General features: G+C 45.2%; 2 protein-coding genes and 1 long non-coding RNA gene across 7 annotated transcripts in view; 2 read left to right on the top strand and 1 right to left on the bottom strand.

The window, feature by feature from the left end:
• Positions 1-19334, bottom strand: part of LOC105839571 — a 33721-nt gene extending 14387 nt beyond the window's left edge. Inside the window, exon 1 of one of the 2 annotated variants that reach the window (XM_036294001.1) lies at positions 18751-19334. The gene's annotated coding sequence lies outside the window, so the exon portion shown is untranslated. The remainder of the gene's footprint in view (positions 1-18750) is intronic. The other variant, XM_036294002.1, reaches the window with a different exon arrangement.
• LOC114255376 lies at positions 6-6494 on the top strand. The gene is made up of 2 exons (XR_004965087.1): positions 6-5878; positions 5978-6494. It is a non-coding gene; the product is annotated as an uncharacterized LOC114255376 (long non-coding RNA).
• An 89-nt stretch (positions 19335-19423) lies between the features above and the next one.
• LOC105830257 (protein anon-73B1) lies at positions 19424-21528 on the top strand. 4 transcript variants are annotated; one of them, XM_012669468.3, is made up of 3 exons: positions 19424-19643; positions 20791-20963; positions 21057-21528. In XM_012669468.3, exons 2-3 carry the CDS (start codon positions 20793-20795, stop codon positions 21153-21155), a joined length of 270 nt encoding a protein of 89 aa, XP_012524922.1. In that variant the 5' UTR covers positions 19424-19643; positions 20791-20792; the 3' UTR covers positions 21156-21528. The 4 variants fall into 4 exon arrangements, with proteins under 4 accessions (XP_012524922.1, XP_012524920.1, XP_012524923.1 ...); XM_012669466.3 differs by having other exon boundaries at positions 19425-19647; XM_012669469.3 differs by lacking the exon at positions 19424-19643 and adding an exon at positions 19665-19813.
• Positions 21529-21590: the final 62 nt, after the last annotated feature.

Raw genomic sequence — 21590 nt, 5'->3', positions numbered from 1 at the left:
CAAGAAAAAAAAATAAAAATTGTGATTAGGTCGGCGTGTAAACTATTTTGTTGAACGAGTGTGATTATACTTTCTAAATTTTGCTTCCATCATCGCAAAACATCAAAGGGATCAAAATTTATTATAGTGCAATATAATATTGCTACAGCGAAGATATTTCACGCGATTCATTTAAGTGAAAAAGCCTATATTTCTTCGAATCCTTTTTGGACCATCTCTATAAACGCATTTGCGGAAGTTTTCTTTGTCAATCGTAAGAAAGAACTTTAACGATCGAATGACTCATAATTGCACTCATTGAGAATTGGAACGCGCATTTACGGTTTGTGACGTGTCGCTAGAAGTTCTTTAGCTTTAACGCAATCTAATCGTGATCATGATAAATGGAACATCAAGTCCCTAGGGAAGTTTCCCAGCTGAGAAACTGACGACGGTCAACAAACGGATCGAGAGCACTCGACGGGGCAAGACGTGGGGAGCTGTCTCGAAGTCGATGCCGGGAGCATCGAGAAAGAAGGAAGTGCGCTCGCGAGAGATTTCTGCAGAGCGCAGATTCCGGGCAACTTTCTCGACAAGTACGCGACGTTCACAGACAGCTCCCCGCTGGCTGTGTTCGGTCATTGATCACCGCTACTCTGCGTCTCTACCACGTTTACTGTGTCCACGTGCACCATTAGCACGCGCGCGATAGAAATACAAGGCTGCTTCACTTAACTCGATAAAGGAGCGTGAGAATTTTCAGGGCGTCGGATTAACACGACGGCAACGAACTCTTTAAACAATTTGCGGAGCAATAATTACATATGTACAGAGATATGTTCTAAAAATGATATTATATAATGTAATATTTATTATAATAACAAAAATAATGTACTTATAATAAATTTTATTTGAATATATAGTTTGCCAAAAACATAAATTATAATCGTATATACAGACTGCTTGAAGAATCAGATTACCGCAATAATATTACTTTATACAATCGCATCCAGCTCGACATAATAAGACAACAGAGACTTTTCTTTTTTCCTTCTCTCGCGTGTTTAATTGCTTTATTCTAAAATTGAAACAAACTGTTCAACCGAGAATATTGTAATATAACATTATCGCTAACCTCGATATTCCGCCGCAAGTGCAATAGAAATTGTTTACATGCGCATCGGGGAATTCTCCGGATTACTGCATTATTATTGGATCGTTTCTCGCAGTTATTCGCGGCCTCGTATGCAAACGAAGAAAGAACGAATGACACGTGCACATTATCGCCGGAGATAACGAATTACAACAAATTCAGCGGAGCGTACTGTTTGCTCTCTTAATTACCATACACATTCGCTTACGTCCGCTTTGGCACGACCGCGTGTATGTCGTCCGCGATCTTTCTTCATCATTAAATGTCAAATATTGAATCAGCCGAGTCAAACGAGGATATTCGTGAATGGGACCGACCATCGGGAAAATTAAATCGCCACGCGCCACGACCCCATGACAAATTCAGGTACATTCAGGTACATCAACGCAGGTGTACGAATTCGGCTTCCCAGGTGGAACAATAAAGATCATTACGCGTAAAAATAATTAGTACTTCTGTCAAAAAAGTATTCTCTCCGAGAGATTTTTCAAATTTCATACGTGGTTTCTTGCGATCGGGCAACACTTCATACATTCTTCAATGTTATTGTTATTAATCAATTATCGACATTTTGCGATATTGTAAAAAAAAAATGTCCAAGAAACAACTTTGTTGGAAAAACAGAATTTAGAATTTAAATTTAAAAATAAAACTCTATAAAAATCCCCCTTTTTCTCCTCAATAAAATCCCATAAACACTCATAATTTTCAAAGATAAAAAAATTTCCTGAAAATTTCAGGTTTTCCTAATTTTTCAATAAACACCCTGTTTGACTGTGCCTTCCTGTCCTCCGTCTAAGCGTATCGATCACAGTCAAGCATTCTAAAACGCAAGACTGCAATTCTAATCACGACTGTTTCATGCGTTCTACATCTACCTTACGCGTATAAAATCATTTCTACGTGCAACGGCCTTAATTCCGCCCGCTGGAATCGCGAAGCGGCCAAGCGGTTACCCGAGGTTGGGCGCCGTCGCGTCGTCAACGGGACGGCGTTTAATTTTAACACCCGCGAAATGAATCATCGCGGTATAATTCGAAATGGCAGCGAAATCGCGCGCGAACATCACGTCGCGGCGATTCGCGGCGAGGGAAGGGAAGGGGAAGGGATCGCGATTGCGCGTGCCCGACATTACTAAATTTAATGTCCCGGCCCGCCGATTCCGCGCGTTTATAGCTTGTCAGTTATATATTTTATATACACGTGGAACATTCCGCGGAGGTCCCTTCCGGATTTCGCGCGGTCCCATCGCCTCTTCCTTCGAATGGAAATATCGCGGAAATTACCGCGGATTCGCCGCACCGATCTCCGGCTCTCTCGACGCGCCTCGAACGACGAACCGCGCGAGCGGAATTTCCGCCTTGCTACGTGAATTCGATGGCGAGTCTTTTTTTTCCCCTCTCTTTTAACGCGTTCACGAGGCGGAAAACGCGGTCCGCCGGACGTCGTTGTCGGAGGTTGAAAAAATTGAAGCGTGAACGCGGCTATCGTCGATCGACACACCGATGCCAACGATCGATAGGATCGAACGCGTGCACAAAAGCCTCGATCGCGAGGCGAGCAAATGCAGGCGAACGCCGTAAAATTTGCGTTCGTCGATATCGATGGGGACATGCGCGCAAGGAGGGAATTAGAAAGTCCTCCCGCGATTTTCAACGTGTCTCTTTCTCTCTTCTCTCTCTCTCGCGGGCGGACGCATGAGAGATTGCATCTGGGTGGACCACCTTAAGGAGTCGATTTTACGAGAGCGCGGCGGACCTTTTCTCTTTCTCGTGACCGACTTCGGACGTATTGTTCGTTCGTCGCGTGCGCGCAAAGGAGAGAGAAAGATCCGTTCCACAGCAAACAATACATAACGCCTCAAAATGCGAGTCCGCGGGAGAAAGTATTGGATTGCATTTAAAATAAGACATTGAGTATTAAAGGGTGAAATTTAAACCTAATCCTGGAGCTAAGTCTTGTTATCTTTTAACTTTCGCGGGTGTCGAAATTTAGTATTTTAGGACAAAACATAATTTTTAAAAAAATCTCAAATCTATTCTTGTGAATCAATTGCTTAGCAATTTCAAAGTGAGTAGTGTTGATATTAACGTATGCAGCTATAACTTAATAAATGTGATAGTTTGTTTACTATAGTAAGTACATTTTATTATAATAAACTAGCATACATTTTATTATAATAAACAAATCGCAGTTAATACATTTTTATAATTAAATGGTTTACCTTTATTGCTTTATTTAAATTAATAATTACGAAGAAAATTTTAAAGATAAGATCCTCAGTAAAAGAAAAAAGTAAATTGAATATCGCTTCTCTTAGCAATAGAATTGACATTTCTGCTATTAAACAGAAGTGCATGTCTAAGGAGCCGCCTGCATCTTTCGCCGCGAGCGAGCGAATCGAGCTTCGAAAGTCCTGATTGCATCTTCAATGAATAATCTTTCAAGGTAAAGGAGGAATCATCCATCGATCCTCGCTCGTGTACCACGCGGTCTCAGCTAGCCTCGAGTATTCCATTCGGTGAACGCGGTGAACGTTGTCTCGAGAACGGGGAATTAACGAGACCTCGTGACGGCCCGCGGCGAGATGCAACGCGCTGCAACGCTGCTGCTGCTGCTGCACTTCACAGTGGCGGTGGCGGCGGTGGCGTCTCGTTGTTGGCAGCAATGAGAATCCGCGGCGACCTACTTGGCGTACCTCGACCCCCTCGCGCATCGATTCGAACCGAAATTATTCCCGACCGATTATTGTTCTGACCGTCAGAGCCCCCTCTCCCCCCTCTGATAGAGATGCGCTTCTCTCTTTCTCTCTCTCTCTCCCTTCCAAAATAAAAATCCAACGTATTTTTAAATCAGCATAGGAATCAACGTCCCGATAACGTAACTCTCGTACAGCGCTGACAAATTTTCAGGGAAAAAAAGAAATGTATTCTTATCCTCGTAGATCAAATTAAATTATTTTAAATGTATGTTTGAAATGTATATAAAATATACTTTTTTTTTTAGAATAGAAAGGCTCGAAACGGATTAGCCATTGGACGACGCCGCGGCGTACTTGTCGGGGAGGAAGAATCAAGCTCCTCTTTCGGAAAGCGAGCGCGTCGGCATTCGAGCGAGGCACCGCATGCAGGCAGGCAGGCAGGCAGTCAGACGCATTTCTGCAATGTGAATTTTCTTCAGGCGCGGCGAACGACAGCGCGCGGCGAAGGAGCGTGCGCCTATTACGCATTTATCTGCTTGGAAACAATGACCTCATCGTGTCGAGCGCCTACTATGAATTATTTACGATCACGCGTGGAAACCCCTTTGTTTCCGAGGTGCGCGTGCGATGATGTACGTAGATTTACGCGTTACACCGATATGCGCTTAAAGAGACAATAAAACGATCCCTCCCTCGGCCTGGCGATTACAAAGGCAATGGCTTTGACATCGCCGTCAAGCGGAAACCTTGTAAATCTTTCGATCGCATTAAAAAACGGAGGCGCTGTGATTAAATCTCTGGATTACAACGTAATCTTTCATTCCGACAATCAACCAACAATTTTTTTTTTTTAACTTTTATCAATAGTATTAATTTTATTATTAACGTGCAATTATTTTCTCTATTTTGTAGAAGGATAATGTTCGTTTGTATAAATGTCCTTTATCCTTTTTCTAGAAATTAAAGTACGCTGAACCGAGATCGAAGTTGAGCCGCAACAGCGGAAGTGTACGTAAGGAGCGGCAAATATCGCGGCGGAAACTTCATCGCGAACAATTCCGCCGATTAAAGTTGATCGGAGTTTGGCCGCGAGGTCGCCTTGAGAACTTAAGTGGATCGCATCTCCTTGTACGCCCGCGGCGCCATCAATCGCTCGTTCGCTCGCTCGCTCGTTCGTTCGTTCGTTCGTTCGTCGTCGTCGTCGTCGTTTACAACGTGCAGGTCGCGCACGACGCACCACGCTTCCGCTGACCCCTTCGGGCCCGCTGCTACTCGCTCTCCCGACCGACGGTCGACGTTACAGGAAAACGATGTCGGTCGCGCGCGCGTGCGCGACTCCGCGGCACTCGTGCATTCTGTCACCGTGTTAGCCAGCCCGATCGTAAGGGGCCGACGACAACGACGACAACGACGACGACGACGACGTAACCGACAACACTGACACGCAATCACGGACGCAGGACCGGACGTTTACGCAGGACCGACCTCTTCTTCGCGAATCACCTAAAACTCTTATAAGATTAGGATTATCTCGAATACGGAAAATGGAATCTCAAGGCCGTAAGAACTGACGTCAAATCTTGACTATAAGATTTGACTGCAAATGCTGTTCTCTTAATCTCCCTCTCGAGGAGTCAGTCCGGCGATTCCTTTTGCTCTTGTAACGTATATACGAATAAAAACGGAGAGTGGGTCGTTATGTTTTTGGATCTAAACGTTGCTACGCTTGGTTTAGAACTAAACTTTTCAATTCAATTAAATTTCTTCAGTAATTCAGTTCAGGTATTTGTGTATTTAAGATAAATAATTTCAAATTAATAATTTTTCTCGCTGCAATATTAGAATGTTCATAGATGTAGAAATAGACGGACACGAGAAGAATAAATAAATTCGGAGTGAACACGTCGATTATCAAAAATCGTGCGAAGCGAGCGCGAGGCGAATCTCATCTGGGGGTATACGAAAACGTTTAAATCCGCTCCTGCATGTGCTCACAGGACGAGAGAGGGGAGGGAGAGAAGAGGAGAGGAGAAAGAGGGCAGCGGGTAAGAGCGAGAGGAGAGGCATTTAATGGCGAATACGTATATACATGTAAATCGCATGTCGGCCTGGGCCATCTAATGATTCCAGTATATTATCCGCAGGCAATGTAAACCAATGACAGACCCAGGGGCGAGCGTCGTTAAGGATGCGGCACTGGAGGAGCACCTACACTTCGCTGGCTGGAAGAATGGGACTACTCGCGGAACGGAATATCCGGTTACGCGAATACGCTTTCTCGAATTATAAGTTTTTTGAATTTACATCGAGAGCGTCGAGAAAGTGATAGCCTCGCGTTCTATACCCGAGATAAACCTTGTGCTCATCGCAGTTTCAAACTTTATTTAATTCAGTTAAGATGTGCTTCTAATAGTCTTTATTACCCCCTCCCTCCCACCCTTCCGCACATCATAATTGAAGCAGATAATTTAGCCGTAGATGACTTTACGTCTCATATTCTCCAGTCAGATTCAAACGGATTCGAGTGCAACTCGATTAACAATTTTACTTCGTCTAATATTAATTATGGACTTGTACAATAACAAAAATTAATTCTTTTTCCCGTCCCCTCCTTTGCTGGAGTAATTCCTGATAGCTCATTTCCCTCTTTTTTTCCCCGAAAAGAATCGAGACGACGTCTTTGCTCGAAAATTTTTCGGGAGACTGCAGGTCGCTCGAAAGTAACGTATAAGGTGTGGTTTTTTTTAGCAGCTTGCGGTCGCCGGAAAATATCGATTGCACGGATACGCGGGTAGATACGCGTCATCTAGACACTTTCGGGTGTATATAGTGTATCCAGCTACTCGCGTGCCCCGCGCACCCTGCGCGCGCCCATCCTCCCTCCCCCCCCCCCCCCGACCTCCGACCGAGTGCACCTATGACTAGTTCCACGCCGTTGAATAAACGTTCCGTTTCTCGGTCGCTCTCACTTCTTCCCAGCTGCCTGTTTCCCCTTCTCCGGCCCTCCGCCGCAATCCCCACGACCTCCTCCTCCTCCTCCGCCTCCTCCTCGTCTCTCCCTCGCCTTGCCCCGTTCCGCACCATCCTCGTAGCACGCGCACGGGTATGCAACGGCGTGCAGTGAGCCGTACACAAAGGCCTGATTGCCGGACACCCGGTGAAATATGCCAGTCCCCGCCAATAACCGGTATCTCGCTGCCCTCTCTTCACTTTTACGCTGTCTTCGCTGCGGGTTCACGGGGCGACGGGACGAAGGAAAGCGGAGTAGAGATGAAGGAGGGGAGAGGGAGGGGTGGAGTAAAGTCATGGCAAAACGGCGAGGGAGAAGCGGGAGGGAACGAACGCGCCGATGGAAGTGTATCGTGATACGAGAGACAATGTGACGTGAGCTGGATACTGATGCTACTACAGGAAGAATAAAGAAAAAAGAAGCGATACTGAGAGGAAGAGAGAGAGAGAAACCGTACTTATTTAATTAGTTCTATTTAACTTTGATACAGCCGTGACGCAATGAAACGAATAAACGGTAATAATTGCAATCACATGGAAGCTACAAGTAGAAAGAGAAGAAAAGGGAAAGGAGAATAAGAGAGAGACAGAGGGAGAGAAAAAAGGAGATATAAATGCTAAATACTTTTAAAATTTCCACAGAATCTCGACCTGTCGAAAACAACGTTGAATTGCAATGAAAAAATTCTTTGTTTTCGATAAATTCACGAGGTTTTAATTCATCGTGCGAATTAAAACCTCTAGAATACGCTTGTACGCGACACAGCGTTTAATTCCTCGTTCAATGAAATAAAATTTAAATATGTAAGCTCGAAGAGAGAGAGCGGGGGGAAAGCGTTCTCGGGGACGCCTGTTCCGGCATTCGCGTGAGGTTGTTTTCATGATATAGTTGTGCGGGGAGTTCGATCGAAGATAAGCGGAGAGCTGTAGGAGGTAAAGCTAGGTGAGAGACTCCTAGGGCAGCAACGCGATGCCGAGAGGTACCAACGTTACCGCGCGAAAATCGCGCTTAATGTGCCCGCGCGCACCGCGTATATTCTCGCCTAAAAGCTGTTTCACGTCGACGTCAAGATAACCAACAATCAAACGGAATCAAATATTAAACATTACCGGAAAATAAAGTACGAATCTGTTGTCCAGCTAATTTTGACGTAAGAGTCCCTCGCGACGTGTAATTTCAAACACTCGCTTAATCCTTAATCCATTTCTATTAACATAAATTAACTTCGATTTCAATTTGACTTAGTTTTTCTAGTTTTAATTAAAAGTATAAAGAGTAAATTTTTGATCAAGTACTAAAAGTAATCTACGTAGATGACAGTAATGGATATGAGCGGCGCAAAGAATAATTATCGGCTGTTCGTGTCGGGACGAGGGACGAAGACACGGGTTAGCGCGATTTCAAGCTCGAGGTCGCCTCGAGTGCATTTCGATGCGCAACGCAGACCCGGGGGATTCGAGTGGCACTCGGAACATATTCGTCGCCGCCGTTACCGCACGCGCGCGGCTCGTCTGCTCCTTCGAGAACGCGCACGACGAACGGAGGGAGAGGCATCCCGTCAGCCAGGGGACACAGTTGCATTCTCTGGAAAAGCGAGGAGACGCGCGCGGCTCGTCCGCATCGGTTGCGTCGCCAGCCGCTGGCGCGTTTTCGCAATCCCCTTTCGTATACCTCTCGCGACGGTCGATATGCAACCGGACGGCGACGCGTGACGCGCTCGTTCGGCCGGCCGCTGGAAGATGGCCGCGATTCTCAACGCTCGCTCGCAAGCGCGCGCGCGCATTAGATGTCGCAACGCCGATTTTCTGCGCCCCAAGGGAGGCTCCGATCAATATAATCGGCGACTAATTCGATCGCAGTTGCTCGTAGCTATATTTCCAACCTGTACGATTTGTCCCCTATCCGATTCTTTTCTGTGTCGAGCAAAAAAAAATTTGAACGTTCTGTGCACGTTAACAGATGGTATGCTCGTCAAGTTAATCTGTTTAATCTGTTGAGTCAATCTTGGATTGGTTTATTTCCACCAAGCGGATTAATTTTAATCTCGATTTAACTTACATTCTAGCCTTTTCCAATTCTAACAAATTAATTTTCGGTTCTTAAAAACTATATTTAGAACGGAGATAGGAGCGACTTCGACCAAACGCTGTATCGATTAGCTCATTCGCCGATTAACTTACCGGGCAATAACTATGCTGCCCTTTTAACGTGGATAGAATTATTAATTTTCTGTTGCTCGATATGTGCAAAGAAAGTTTCATACTAAACGAATTACACAGTTAAAAGTTTTACTGCGGAAAATTCAGCCGATTGAATTAATCGCCGGTTAACTAGTAGAAATGGTACAGTGTGCCCGTATGACACGAGTAAAGGAAATTGAAATTTCCCGATTTAATCGCCAGTATCAATATCGGATATCGGATTGTTTCAAACGGCCGCCCGTTAATTGCGACAGATAAGCGACGATCGTCTTTGATCCGTCATCAAATGTATAGAATTTAATAAAGAGATGCAAGTTTACTAAAATTTTTTTTCGTAATCAATTTCCGAAAGGAAAAAAGATGGATTAACTCTTAAGTCTAATCAAGACTAAGTGAGCGTCGACTGTGACAGCGATTCATCAATCTAAAATTCACGCACGCACATCATGCATGACAAAAGGATCGTCGCCTCCTCTTCCAGTCGACGACCGCCATGGCGCGATTTCGCGTCGCGGTTCCACAGATTGATCAGCTGGCAATGCGAGCGTGCGATGAGGAAGGACCGGAGGCTGCAAAAGCGATATCGAACGCGGCCCAAGGATCGTTTCGAACCCTAACTGATCCGGGATTCCGCGTACAACTTGGCATGCGCCGTGTTCGCGGACATCGTCTTCAAATTTAATAAAAAAATTAAAAAACGCACGAATGACGAATCGCGCCTCGACGAACACCAGGCGGGATTTCGGGGATGGCTGTCAGCTCCCATTGGGAACCGACGTTTGTTCGATATCGCGCGAGCGTTAACGTGGGTGTCCCAGAAGAAAACGGCGGTACGACGTGAAAGACGACGACCCAGCATTGTGCGCCTCCGCTATTACATCCAAGGTTACCCCCGATGAGTCGTGAACCCTCCTCCCTCTCTTCCTCTCGCGCCTCCGTCTCTCGCCGTTCTCTCGCGCTCGCGTGCATCGGCGTGCTCCCCCCCCACCTCCCCCGTTTATCCGCGACGCGGGATAACCATCGTATTTCAAACGCGCCGCCCGACGCTGACACCCGATCGTCAAGGCTTCCGGTGAAAGAAAAAACCAAAAAATCGAGACGAGATCCCCCCGGATCGGCGGGCAGTTGACAATTAAAGCTTGGCGACTAGCGCGTGTTTGCGCTCTCCGAGTAACATGTTTTCGTGACATTAATATTATCAGCGCGTCGGAAAACGGAGCGAGGAAGTTTTATTTACGCAATCGCGTGCACTTTTTCCTCATTTTTCAGATAAAAAGAGAGAGAGGGGAGGAAGATGGGGACGGAAGGGGAGCAAGAAAGCGGAGATATGAGCGTCGCGCAGGAGAGACGACTTCCGCCGACGAGAAACGTGCGCTGGAAGGCGCGACGCCTTTTTTTTTTATCCTTCTTTTCTCCCCGCGAGCACACGCGTGTCCGGCGCGCTGCAGCACGTGACGCGTCTTCGGCCCGTTACGCCTGCGACGCAATAAACGTGCGCTCCTTACGCGTGCGGCGAAGCGTGACGATAAAAAGAAAAAGAAGGACGTGGCACTGAGCGACCATCACGGATTGCGTCGCACGGGAATAATCTCTGCGTCTCCTCCTCTTTTCTCTCTCCTTAAATTTAACGGTGACACGTGTAATCCGCGACGGAGTGTCGGCTAATTCCAGCGCGACGAACAACAGCAATTGTCCCCCCACGTTTCCGTCAGACGTAGTTTAGTTTCGACGGCTTGATTGGAGTGATTGCGTCGACGCGATTACAAGTAACAGCGCGCTCTCATTTCCAAGATGCTGTGGAACTCGAGTTCCAATACGAATAATTTCAAAGAAGAAGGTGCCGCCAAAGTTGATTCCGTCAGAATTTCGATGTACATTTGATTGATAAATTTACTTTATAATTGAGTTTTTATTTCTTCTAAATTTTTATATAAAACAAAATGTTGTATTAAGCATTAGCCAACAGTCTGGAAATAAAAAATAATCTCGCTAATTTAATAATAGTATTAATAAGACAAATAAGACGTCCTCTTGTTTTGATAAAATGTTGTTTAATTATTTTAAATCTTTCACTTAATGCTGTTTCGTGCATCATTTTCCTCGCATATAATTATGGAATGTTTTCTTCATAGGTTTGCCTTGCGATTCCCCGAATACGCGTTTCAATTCGCATTATCGCTCGCGTGACAAGAAAATTGAACGTTTCGCGTTGAATAAATAGCCAACTAATGCTAGGTTGAACGACAAACGGTACGCCGACAAACGGACTCGCGTGAAAAATCAATAATAAATGTTGCGCGTCCGTCGTGATAGTTTCGCCTATTTTTTCGCCTAGTAAACTGATGAGATCCGCGTTTTGCTCCGCGTTGCGTGTTCTAAAGCGGTCCGCGAGTCTGACCCTCAACCGTGGAGACCACCGGAATTTAAATCACGTACAATAAAGGATAATTGCATCAAGCGTTAATTACTTTTACAGTTACTTCAATGACGCGCAGTGGCGTCGAACGGAGAATCTCTTATGGAAACGAAATCTCGCGACATCTTGAGATTCGTTTAATAGTTGCTCGATCAAATTTCCAAGTGCATATTTAAGAAAATAATAACCGACAGAATTTCTATTAATTTGTATATGTATTTCCTGCGTTTCTCGGTCTCTATCAACGTGGCATTCTTCATTATCTCCTACTTGTTGCGACATAAACTGAACAATGGTAATGATAAATATACATGCGAAGTATGACGAGATATCTTGACAGTTAATTTTTTTAATTACAAAATAATTTTAAATATAGACTAGAAAGTTTATCAGTTTTGCAGTTATCTATTCATAATTTTTCTTTTAGATTTAATAGAAGTGTCGTGATAGCCGCTTTTATTCTTATAACGCTCGATAAAAGCATTCGCTAGAAAATAAATCTTGGAATTCAATTTTTCATATATATTTGTGTGTGTGTGTGACTATTTTGTAACGGAGAATCAGATGCATTACGACGGTTATCATCGCAGGGTGAACGCACGAGCGTTCGCTGTTTAGAACGTTTTCAGTTATCACGGACATAGCGAATGAGATTATCACACTTTTCAAATTTTTTATTATCGTAACGAGGCCACCAATGATACACCTTCAAACGTTATCGACACTTGGATACACGCTGTGTTTAACTGTGAGCGTTAGTCGAGCGTCGTCGAACGGAAGAAAACGTTTTCCGGGATGTAAATGATTGGACAAATAAATAATGGATTAGGCGTGCGCGCGGATATTCATGGATGATTAATATTCTGTAATCCAATACAATATAGCTCGACTCGATAATGCTTCGTGATAATGCTGTCGCGTAATTCTTCAAATATTTGAATCGATGCACGATCAGTGCATTATTTTTTGGCATCTCCAAAGCAACACAAAAATTCTTAAATTATCTTTCGTATTAGAATCTTTTAGACAAAATTGAAAACAAAAAACAATTTGGACCGCGTAGGCTTAATCGTCCGACTTTAATATCAATTTTTACCAATGTAAAATAATTTTAATCTCAATTGAATTCATTTTTATATTTTATTTATCTTCGTATTTCATATATTTATTATTTTTAACTTAAGAAAGAAAAAATTCCAATTTCTGTTTCCCTATTTCTATTTCCAGAAAGAAAAAAAAAAATAGAAATATGAACGCGTAACAACCGGCGCCGGTCGTATAAACGATTATGAAAATATTGTCGACGGACGGGGGCGAGAGGGGGGGAGAGTAGGGACGCGGTATGGAGTTAATTTCGCGTGCCAAAGATAACGTGCGCTCGAACTGCACGGAACGTCACAGAATATCATACGCCGTTAATACGCTCTGACGTCATCCCGCAGAAACGCATCGAATCCTTGTGGCTGGATGCGCGCGCGCGAGAGGGAGAGAGAGAGAGAGGGGGAAGGAGGGAGAATACCCTGGGCGATTCGAATGCGCCGATTCTCGTGTTTCCGTAATAACTCCGGATCGCCGATAACGCGCGTCTGTTTACACCGGAGGAATTGACTGATATCGCAGCGGGAGATAGCGCCGGCCGGCCGCGCTCTTTGAAAAGCTCCTCCGCGTGAAACGAGATCGTTCGTTAAATCTTCGCGCGCGCGAGTCGCGATAACGCGCCCGCGCTCTGCAAGACGCTCGGAGCGTCGTGTGAAACTTGTCGGCGCGTGAGAAGGCGATGTAAATCAATCGCGATACATTTACATATTATTTATTTCGCCCCCGCGAAATAGACACGTCTGAATCCGATTGAGAAAAATCCTTTATCGCTTTAAGGCAACGTGGAGCTCGGCACAGAATGTTGCGTTTTTATTATCGACAGCCAATTTCGAAGACGTAATTGAAGTCTCGAGGAAAATCTGAGAGGTCCCAAACCAATTTTTCGACGCTGCAAAATTAAACGGGGAGTTCGACAACTCGCTTTCTTCGCATCGCAGAATTATCGTAGCCATTTCCAGAATTGGTTGGAAAATACCGGACGCGTTTTTTTTTCGGAGATACGCGCGTAAAAAAAGAACCTGGGGTTAATCGATTCCGACAGTCCTTCCCCCTAATTAGATCGAGCACCGGATTATCGGACGCGCCGTTTGATGAACTGTACGTACAACTAGTTAACTCCCGGCGAACGACCGATACTTTATGGCGCGCGAGGATAATCGATGGTAACGATCGGTTGTTCGATGAACGGGCATCTCGTTCTGTTGCCTCCACCGCATGACGTCGTGATTTCGCACGACATTGTGACCCTGGAGTGAATTTCGATGGTTGATGATCCGCAAAATTGCAAGGTTTACCATCTTTACTTTCAATTACAGCGGGCAAGGATTGCGTTCGAATCTGGGGCGGATTTTCAGCGAAACACCTCGTCGTTCAAATTAAGCTTCAAAAAATGAGCTTCGTCACATAATAACCATTTATCTAAATAAAAAGTATATGGTAAATGGAATTGTACCAGAACTTCCACCGTGTGAAGAGAGAAAAGTGTTGGCTTTGTATCTATAATTGCACAGTAAGATATAATTACGCGCGCTTCGTTTTCACAGTTATTTAATTATTCTACAATAATCACATGTATAATAATTACTAATTTCATCATGCAATTATGTCAATGTATATTTATCATAAATACCAAACGCTTTTCTCTCAATGTCCCTACCATTTCATCGGCTAAAAGAAAAACCGGTCGCCCACGCGACCACCACCTGATCGTCCCGTACGTCCGTCGAACTGGCCAATCGCGGGGATCGGATTAGCGGGCCCTAACGGGGGGGGGGGGACCACGCTGATTGAGATTTACACGGCTCATGAATTATGCGCGGGTCGCGTTTTAAAAGTCAATCCGCGCGCCGCGCCGCGCTGCAATTAGGATCACGCGGACACGCGGATGGGCGGGTGGACGGACGCCGAGCGTCGACGACGAGGTCTCTCTCGTAGGAGTACGGGCGGCCTATCGATCGCCACGCTACGCGCCGAAACATCCCGGTGTGTGCGCGGGTTAAGGTTAACCGCCCTCTCCCTTCTCTCCCCCCGCCCACGCGAGAGGGGGAGAACGCGGATGCCCTTCGCGCGGCCGCCTCCTCTTCTTCCGGCGTTGCTGACGTATAATCGCTGTGTCAGTGACGGACACAATTCTGGTCTCCCCGAAGTGGGATCGAGATCCGAGTTCTCCCTCGGAAGTCGGGCTACGTTCGCTTTGCGAAATAAGGATGAAAGAAAAATGAAATTGCAAACTTCCGTGCGCCCTGACAGTCAAGTTGAGAAACTTATGGAAAGTGGAACGTATGTATCAAGTTTAACAATTGCACTCTTAAATCGAAATTAATAATAATGTCGTTTGATTCAAAATGTTAGTTATATTTCTGTTTTTCTTTGTCGAGCGAGGGAAAATAAAAATCCAAAGAAGTTATACCGAAAAATATTTCAACTAATCGGATGCCGATTACGCGCGAGTCTCTCAAAAGAACGTCTTTATAAAGCGAGGGTAAAGTGAATGAATGAAAATATCGATGAAATTATAAACTGTGTATGTTGATTATGAAATTTATAAAAAGAATCACTAGTTGATCGATTTGGCTCCCGAGAGGGGATCGTGTATATAAAGTTTAATCTTGAATCGGAAGCGCTCTAATAATAGTGCTGCTCGATCGATTAAGGCATTAGGTGTACTTTTATATACTTTCGTGAGTGAGAGGCAGGAATAAAAATAAAAAAACGGACGGAGAGGGGAGAATGGGAGATAGAGAGATCGCATCTACGCGAAAAGTATAAATATATCTCGATCAATTTAATGCCGAGTGTATACGCGCCGCTGTTCGTCAATCCGCTTCCTTTCCTTCGTACGGTCGATACGATTTTACCTCGCGACAAGGCAGCAGCAGCAGCAGCAACAGCTCGTTCGCCCACGCAGAGACAACTGGATTTCGTCCTCGATGGAACGAACGTTCTTTCGAGCCTCCAGAAAGCCCGAAAGAAATCTCGAATTCGGCCGCCACGGGCATCGCGAGCGATCTCGTCACGATTTTAAAAGCATTCTTCGCTCTGTTTTTATCTCTCGTCGCGAATCGAATCTCTCGTTATAAAACAGCATTCGGAGCCGGACGTTACCTGTTCGGTACCTCGCGCACCCCCCCTCTCCCCCGGGCGGCGAGCGCCCGCGGGCTCGGATAAACCAATCAATAATTGATTCGTGCATGGATGCACGACGCGTAATGGAGTTAGGCGAAACGCAATAGCGTTTTAATTGAACGCATGCCACTCGATGCGGTGGCGCCGATCGGTCAATTGACCGCCCGATTTCCCGGCGAAGATCGATCGGAGATCGTGTCTCGAGGATTATCCCGCGGATCATCGCGAACGAGGACCGGGGAATCCCCGACATTCGCCGGCGAGTGTCAGCCATTTGAATTTGAAATTCGTTTCCGAAGCCGTCCCCTCGCGGGCAATTTCTTTTCGGAGAATTTTCATACGAATTGGGACACTTCTCGGAGTACACAGCTTCTCTTTCGCGCATGTAAAACTTATTGACCTACGAACAATCCGAGCGAAAGCTTCTGATGATATTTTAGAATTCTTTCGGAAATTTCTGCGATTCAAACGATTTGGATCTTGGAATAATTTAAAATTTGCACGCGCGCAAAAGAGAGAACGTAGACCTTTCGTCGGTATTTCTGAAAAGCGTGTATATAGTTCGTACGAAAATTAGGGGGGTAAGACGCGTGTCGTCTGTCTCTCGTGCTTTTGATTTAAAAAAAAAAAAAAAAAAGCGAATAGAGCGCGCAGGGTCACGTCGCTCGACGCACACATACGCACGCGGCTGTCCCCACTCTTTAATTACAATGCTTACAATTACGCTAATAGCGGTGGCCGAACAGCACGCGTGCGGCGTGCGGTTGGACACCGCGTCGTCTCGTGTTTGTTAATACTTCACTTCCGGCGTGCTGCTGTCGCCCACGGCGCGGCACCGGAGAGAATTCGAGTCAGCCCCGCGCGCTCTGTCTAAAAATAGGATATAGATCTACGTGTGGACGTGAAAATCTGGGTGGGGGAATTTGTGGGAGGACGAGCGCGGATACAAACCTGCGAGAGTTTCGCGAACAAAATCTCGCGTCGAACACCCAAATCGCTACGAGATGGGAAAGGACAGAAGGGGAAGGGGGGGAGTGAGGAAAAGACGAGAAGGAAAATTAAGAGTCCCTGGACAAATTCTCGTTTCTTTTCTCCTTTCCCCCAGGATGCGTTCGCTACGAAATGGGGGAAAAAAAAGCTTCATTCTTCACCTCTGTCGCCCTAATCCTTGAGTTAAATACGCATCGGGCGCGCTCGCCGTGCTCACGACGTATAGCTTTCACAGCAGGCTGTGCGAGGAAACCTGACGCGAGAACAGAGAGGAAAATCGAGCGACGCGACGAGCGAGCGAGAGAGAAAGAGAGAGAAAATAGGAGAGACGAGAGAGTACGAATGGAAGGGATCGCGCGCTCGTGAAAAGATTGTGAAAAGGGGGGATTCCGTGGGGGAGAAGGAAGGAGGCAGGGGGGAAAGGGGCAAAGGGTGGCTGAGCGAGGGTTGGGGGATGGCCGCAGGAAGGCCAGACGAAGCAATATGGCCGCCAGCAAGCGAGGGAAGCGCCGCCTGGAAACATTTTTCCGTTCCCGCGAAGCGGTTTTCTCGTCTTTTCGTATACGCTGCTAACTTTCGATCGCTTAGGTTAGATTCACTCGTAAGATTTCCGATCTACGGGAGAAATTTCAGTCGTTGCGAGTGCCCGACTTAATTTATAAATCGACGCGAAATGGCGTGGACAACGCTCGGCGTTGCCTTCAAATGGTATTCTTTCACACACCATTTTCTTTTTATTAAAATAAAAAAAAAATCTCTCCGCTAATATAACGTAATGTTTATATGTCTGTCGCGTTTGTGTCTGCTGGTAATAAAAGTTTAGTACGACGGATGCCCGAAGATAATTTTATTTCCACAAATCTTAGAGATTTAAATACGCGCAAGAGGAGAAATGCTGGAGTGAAGACTGTTTCGCGCTGACAGAAATACAGCGAAAGAAATTCGTCTCGCTGTGAATTTAATATTTACAGAAACAAATATATTTTGAGTCATCACTTCCTACATTACCATTTGTCTTCCTCCCGTTTCTTCCAAAAGTTACTCGTAAAACTTCATCTTACATCAATTAAAACGCTCTCTAAGATTTTGTTATGTCAAGAAAGAAGCTCGACCAAACTCGAAATCGACGAAAAAAAAAGTTTGATAAATAAAGCGAGAGCTTCGTCGAATCGAGAAACAAACAGAAAAACATAAATCCGTCGGTTATTCCGACGTCTTCTAAATACAATAGCCGTGTGTTTTGAAAAAAGGAGCAGTAAATTATTAGAAAGTGGCAATTCGGGATTCGAACGATGGCTTGGTGCACGAAATCGCGCAGCAGCTGTAACTCGGGAGACCGTCTCTCTCGAGACTTTTTCCACACTCGAGAGATCGATCGCCCGAATCGGTCTAAAATCGAAGGGGCGACGCGATCGAGACGTAGACGAAAAAAAAGAAAAAATAAACGCCGTGCGATCTCGCGATCGCAGGAAACGAGCCGTGGATTTCTCGCGGCCCGATGTGCGTGCGCGCTTGACCTGCCCTCGCTCACCATTTTACCAGCCATTGTTGCCACCATCCGGAACGAAAAATTGCATATGCACGGACATTGGGATGCCCGTCGAATATCACCCTCGGCGATTTCACGGCGACCCGACGACGCGACGCGCGTTCCCAGTTTTCTCGAGGGCGAGGCATCCAGAAAAATCCCGAAATCCGATCGGGTATCCCGCTCGTCCTCCGTCCCGGGAGGGGGAATGTAGCTTTTTTTTGGTTAAGTTCGACGGACGACTCGTTCGCTCCTCGGGACGATCTCGCGGACGTTCGAGGATTTTTTCCCCGGTCGAGAGCCGGAACGACGCGGAAGAGGACGTCACTCGCGAGTCTAAACACCCAGCGGGGGACGAGCGAAACGCGAAACGATCGCGAGAAAAACGGCGACAATCGCCGCTGTCGCTCCGTTCTGTCGTTGACGGGGACGGGAGTCTTCCTCGTCGGTAATCGCGGGGCCCCGTGATCTCACGACGCGTCTCCACGTCTACCCGGGACACCGACGCGCCGCCGAGCCGATTTGCAGTCGGGAAAAGCGTCGCTTACCTTAATGTGACAGGACCACAGAAGCTCGCTCGTAACTCGGATGTAAACACAGGCATTTTTCCACGGAAATGACACTGAGGCAGCCGTAACGACGTGCGTCCGAACACCATTTACATCGCGGCCGACGCCGACGCACCGCGCAGAGCGATCCTGCGTTATTAAATACCGCGGTAAACACGGGAATTCGGTCTCTCCACGGAAAACATCAATCGAAAGCTAGAGATGGCAGCCATTACTTTTGTACAAAACAAAGGTCCACATCCACGGACTCGCTCGCTCGCGAGCCTCGAACCCAGCGCGGTTCCGGGAGCGCGCGCGATTCAAAACGCGATTGGATCCGCGCGAGCCGATCCTCGGCGCCCCCGTCTCGTTCCCTCGTCGGCGATCATGCTCGCCGGGATTGTCAACGTCGCGACGTCAAGTGATCGAGGACACGCGCGCGCGAGGAGACAGTCCAGGACAGTCGAGAGAATTGAATTATTATCCATGTAAATCAGCCGAACAACGGACGCCCGACTGCCAGAGCTAGCGGCGACTGCCGGAAGATGTCGGGCCGCTTGTGCAACGCGTCATCTGTCGACGAGAGCGGCAAGCCCGAACGCCGTGCACTGCCAACGTCAGGAAGCTGAACTGCGCACCGAGTCGCCACCGCCGGACCGAAGTCGGGCGTACGAGTTCAGCCGAGCCACACCGAACGCGGGAACTTCGGCCGGATTCGGCGCGCGAGCCGAGGCCCCGCGATCACGACCGACTCCGAATCCTCCGGGCTGCTCCGAATGCTCTCCGATCCGACTCCGACAATTTTCTCGAGACTTCGGGAGTCGCCCGACCCATCGCTTGTTGTTTCACGAAACGTCACGGTCGCCGTGACGGCGTCAACCGAGAAAGGACGCGTATGTACGTTCATGAGCATTCTAATGTTGGTACTATTTATCGCCACGCGCAAGAGATTACGAAGCGGTGATCATCGGCCGGTCGTTTATTGATTTCCTCGTCCCATAGGCATATATCCCTTTCGCATGAATATCACAGGCTACTACTATGTATTGACGTGACAGAACAGGTATCGGTCGCTCGACGTGGTAGATCATGAGAGAATTTCTGCGGAAAAATTTTTTGCGCGAAGAACGGAAAAAAACGTCGAAATCGCTGCGCTCCCGGTAAAGGAATGGAATGCCGCTGGGAAAAGAACGAAAAAACAAAAAATGATTCGTTGGGGAGAGCCTTGCAAATGAACTGAACGTTTTGAATGATTGCAAGGTGAATGTCCCAGTAACCGGTCGATGCAGAGCCAAGGCTGTTGAATTTTTGTAAGGAATTTAGAACATAAAATAATTCTATTGTATAATTAAACATGATATACGGAACATTACAAAAATGTTTGAAACATTTCTTGATTATTCCGAAAATAATAAAAACTTGTAAAGCATCTGAACCAATATGTGGACCATCTGAAATACTTTTATCTCTTGAATACTTGGGCTTAATGTTTATATTATTTATAAAACAAATACAAAAAATATTATCTTGATAAATGTTTCTTAAACAATTTTAAGAACATCAAAATAGAAATTCCAAACTACTAGCTGTGCAACAAATTGATTTTGTTTAACGTTAATTTTTATAATATTTAAAACAATCTACCTTATAAATATCTTAAAATATTTAAAAATTGAATTAAATTTTAATATTATAAAAAGCTCATTTAAAATGAAAAATAAATAAGTTCAAATGTAGAGACATGTTTGGTTATTGGGGTATTTACCTTGCATATATCATCGATTTTTACATAGTTGTAACATACTTTATGCAATTCAAATAATTTAATTCTATCGTATGGCTTGACGCTGTTTTAATTGTCGACATCCGAGATACTTGTGTAGGTTGTTCAATGAAAAAAAGTATAATTGTATGTTCGCTTGGATATGCGTCTCTTTCAGAAATATGCTATACATTTTTTATTGTAATACATTTTATTTCCATTAATATATTGAAAGGAGAATTATTTAGACACCTGTGCATTTCTAACTGTGTGTGTAGGCATGGCTGACACGGATCCACAGTTTAAACGTCTCTTACTGCCAGCAGAGGAGACTCTGTTTGAACAGCTGTTGAGATTCGGCCTTTACGTAGGTGCAGTATTCCAAATCATGTGCTTGCTAGCTATAGTCCTGTATCAGGCTGGTCCATCTGATGGAGTGGCAGCTTTGAAGGTAACTTGTGCTTATTACCTTGAAAATAATACTGCTCAAAATAATATTTAAATCTTCAACTTCATTTTGTAACAATGACTTTTATAATTGCAGGATGATCCGAGTGATGTAGAATGTTCTGAAAACAGTCCTCAGGTGACACCAAGAAGACCTCATCGGCCGCGAAAGCAAGAGAAAAAGAAGAGACGTTGACATTCCTTGTTCCAGTAACAATTATATTATATCAATATTATAATTTCCCACTCAACAATATAAAACATAATTAATATATGTTGCATGTAATTTATTGTTGAATAGAAAATTATTAAGTCAGTCAATTTAATTTTAGATATTGATTTTTGCAGTGCAAAAAAATTATAATATTGATATAATTTATTGTTAGTTGGGATACTATTCTGATATTTGAGGAAATTACTTTTATACTTGACAACCATCTAAGAACTGGGCTTTTAGAATAATTATTCTATTCGTTTTGATCTAACAATAAGTTATTTTGTAAATGAATATTTTATCATGTGATGTTAATTTCTATGTATTCAAATATAATTTTGTCTTATTTTTTAAGTATAAAATCTATTATCTGTTTTAATCTCTTATATAACTTATAAAAGCATTATTTATACGTAA

Source organism: Monomorium pharaonis, chromosome 11, assembly GCF_013373865.1.
Source record: "Monomorium pharaonis isolate MP-MQ-018 chromosome 11, ASM1337386v2, whole genome shotgun sequence".
Taxonomy (NCBI): domain Eukaryota; kingdom Metazoa; phylum Arthropoda; class Insecta; order Hymenoptera; family Formicidae; genus Monomorium; species Monomorium pharaonis.
Note: the sequence above shows the minus strand (reverse complement) of the source record. Positions and strands in the feature narration are given on the sequence as shown.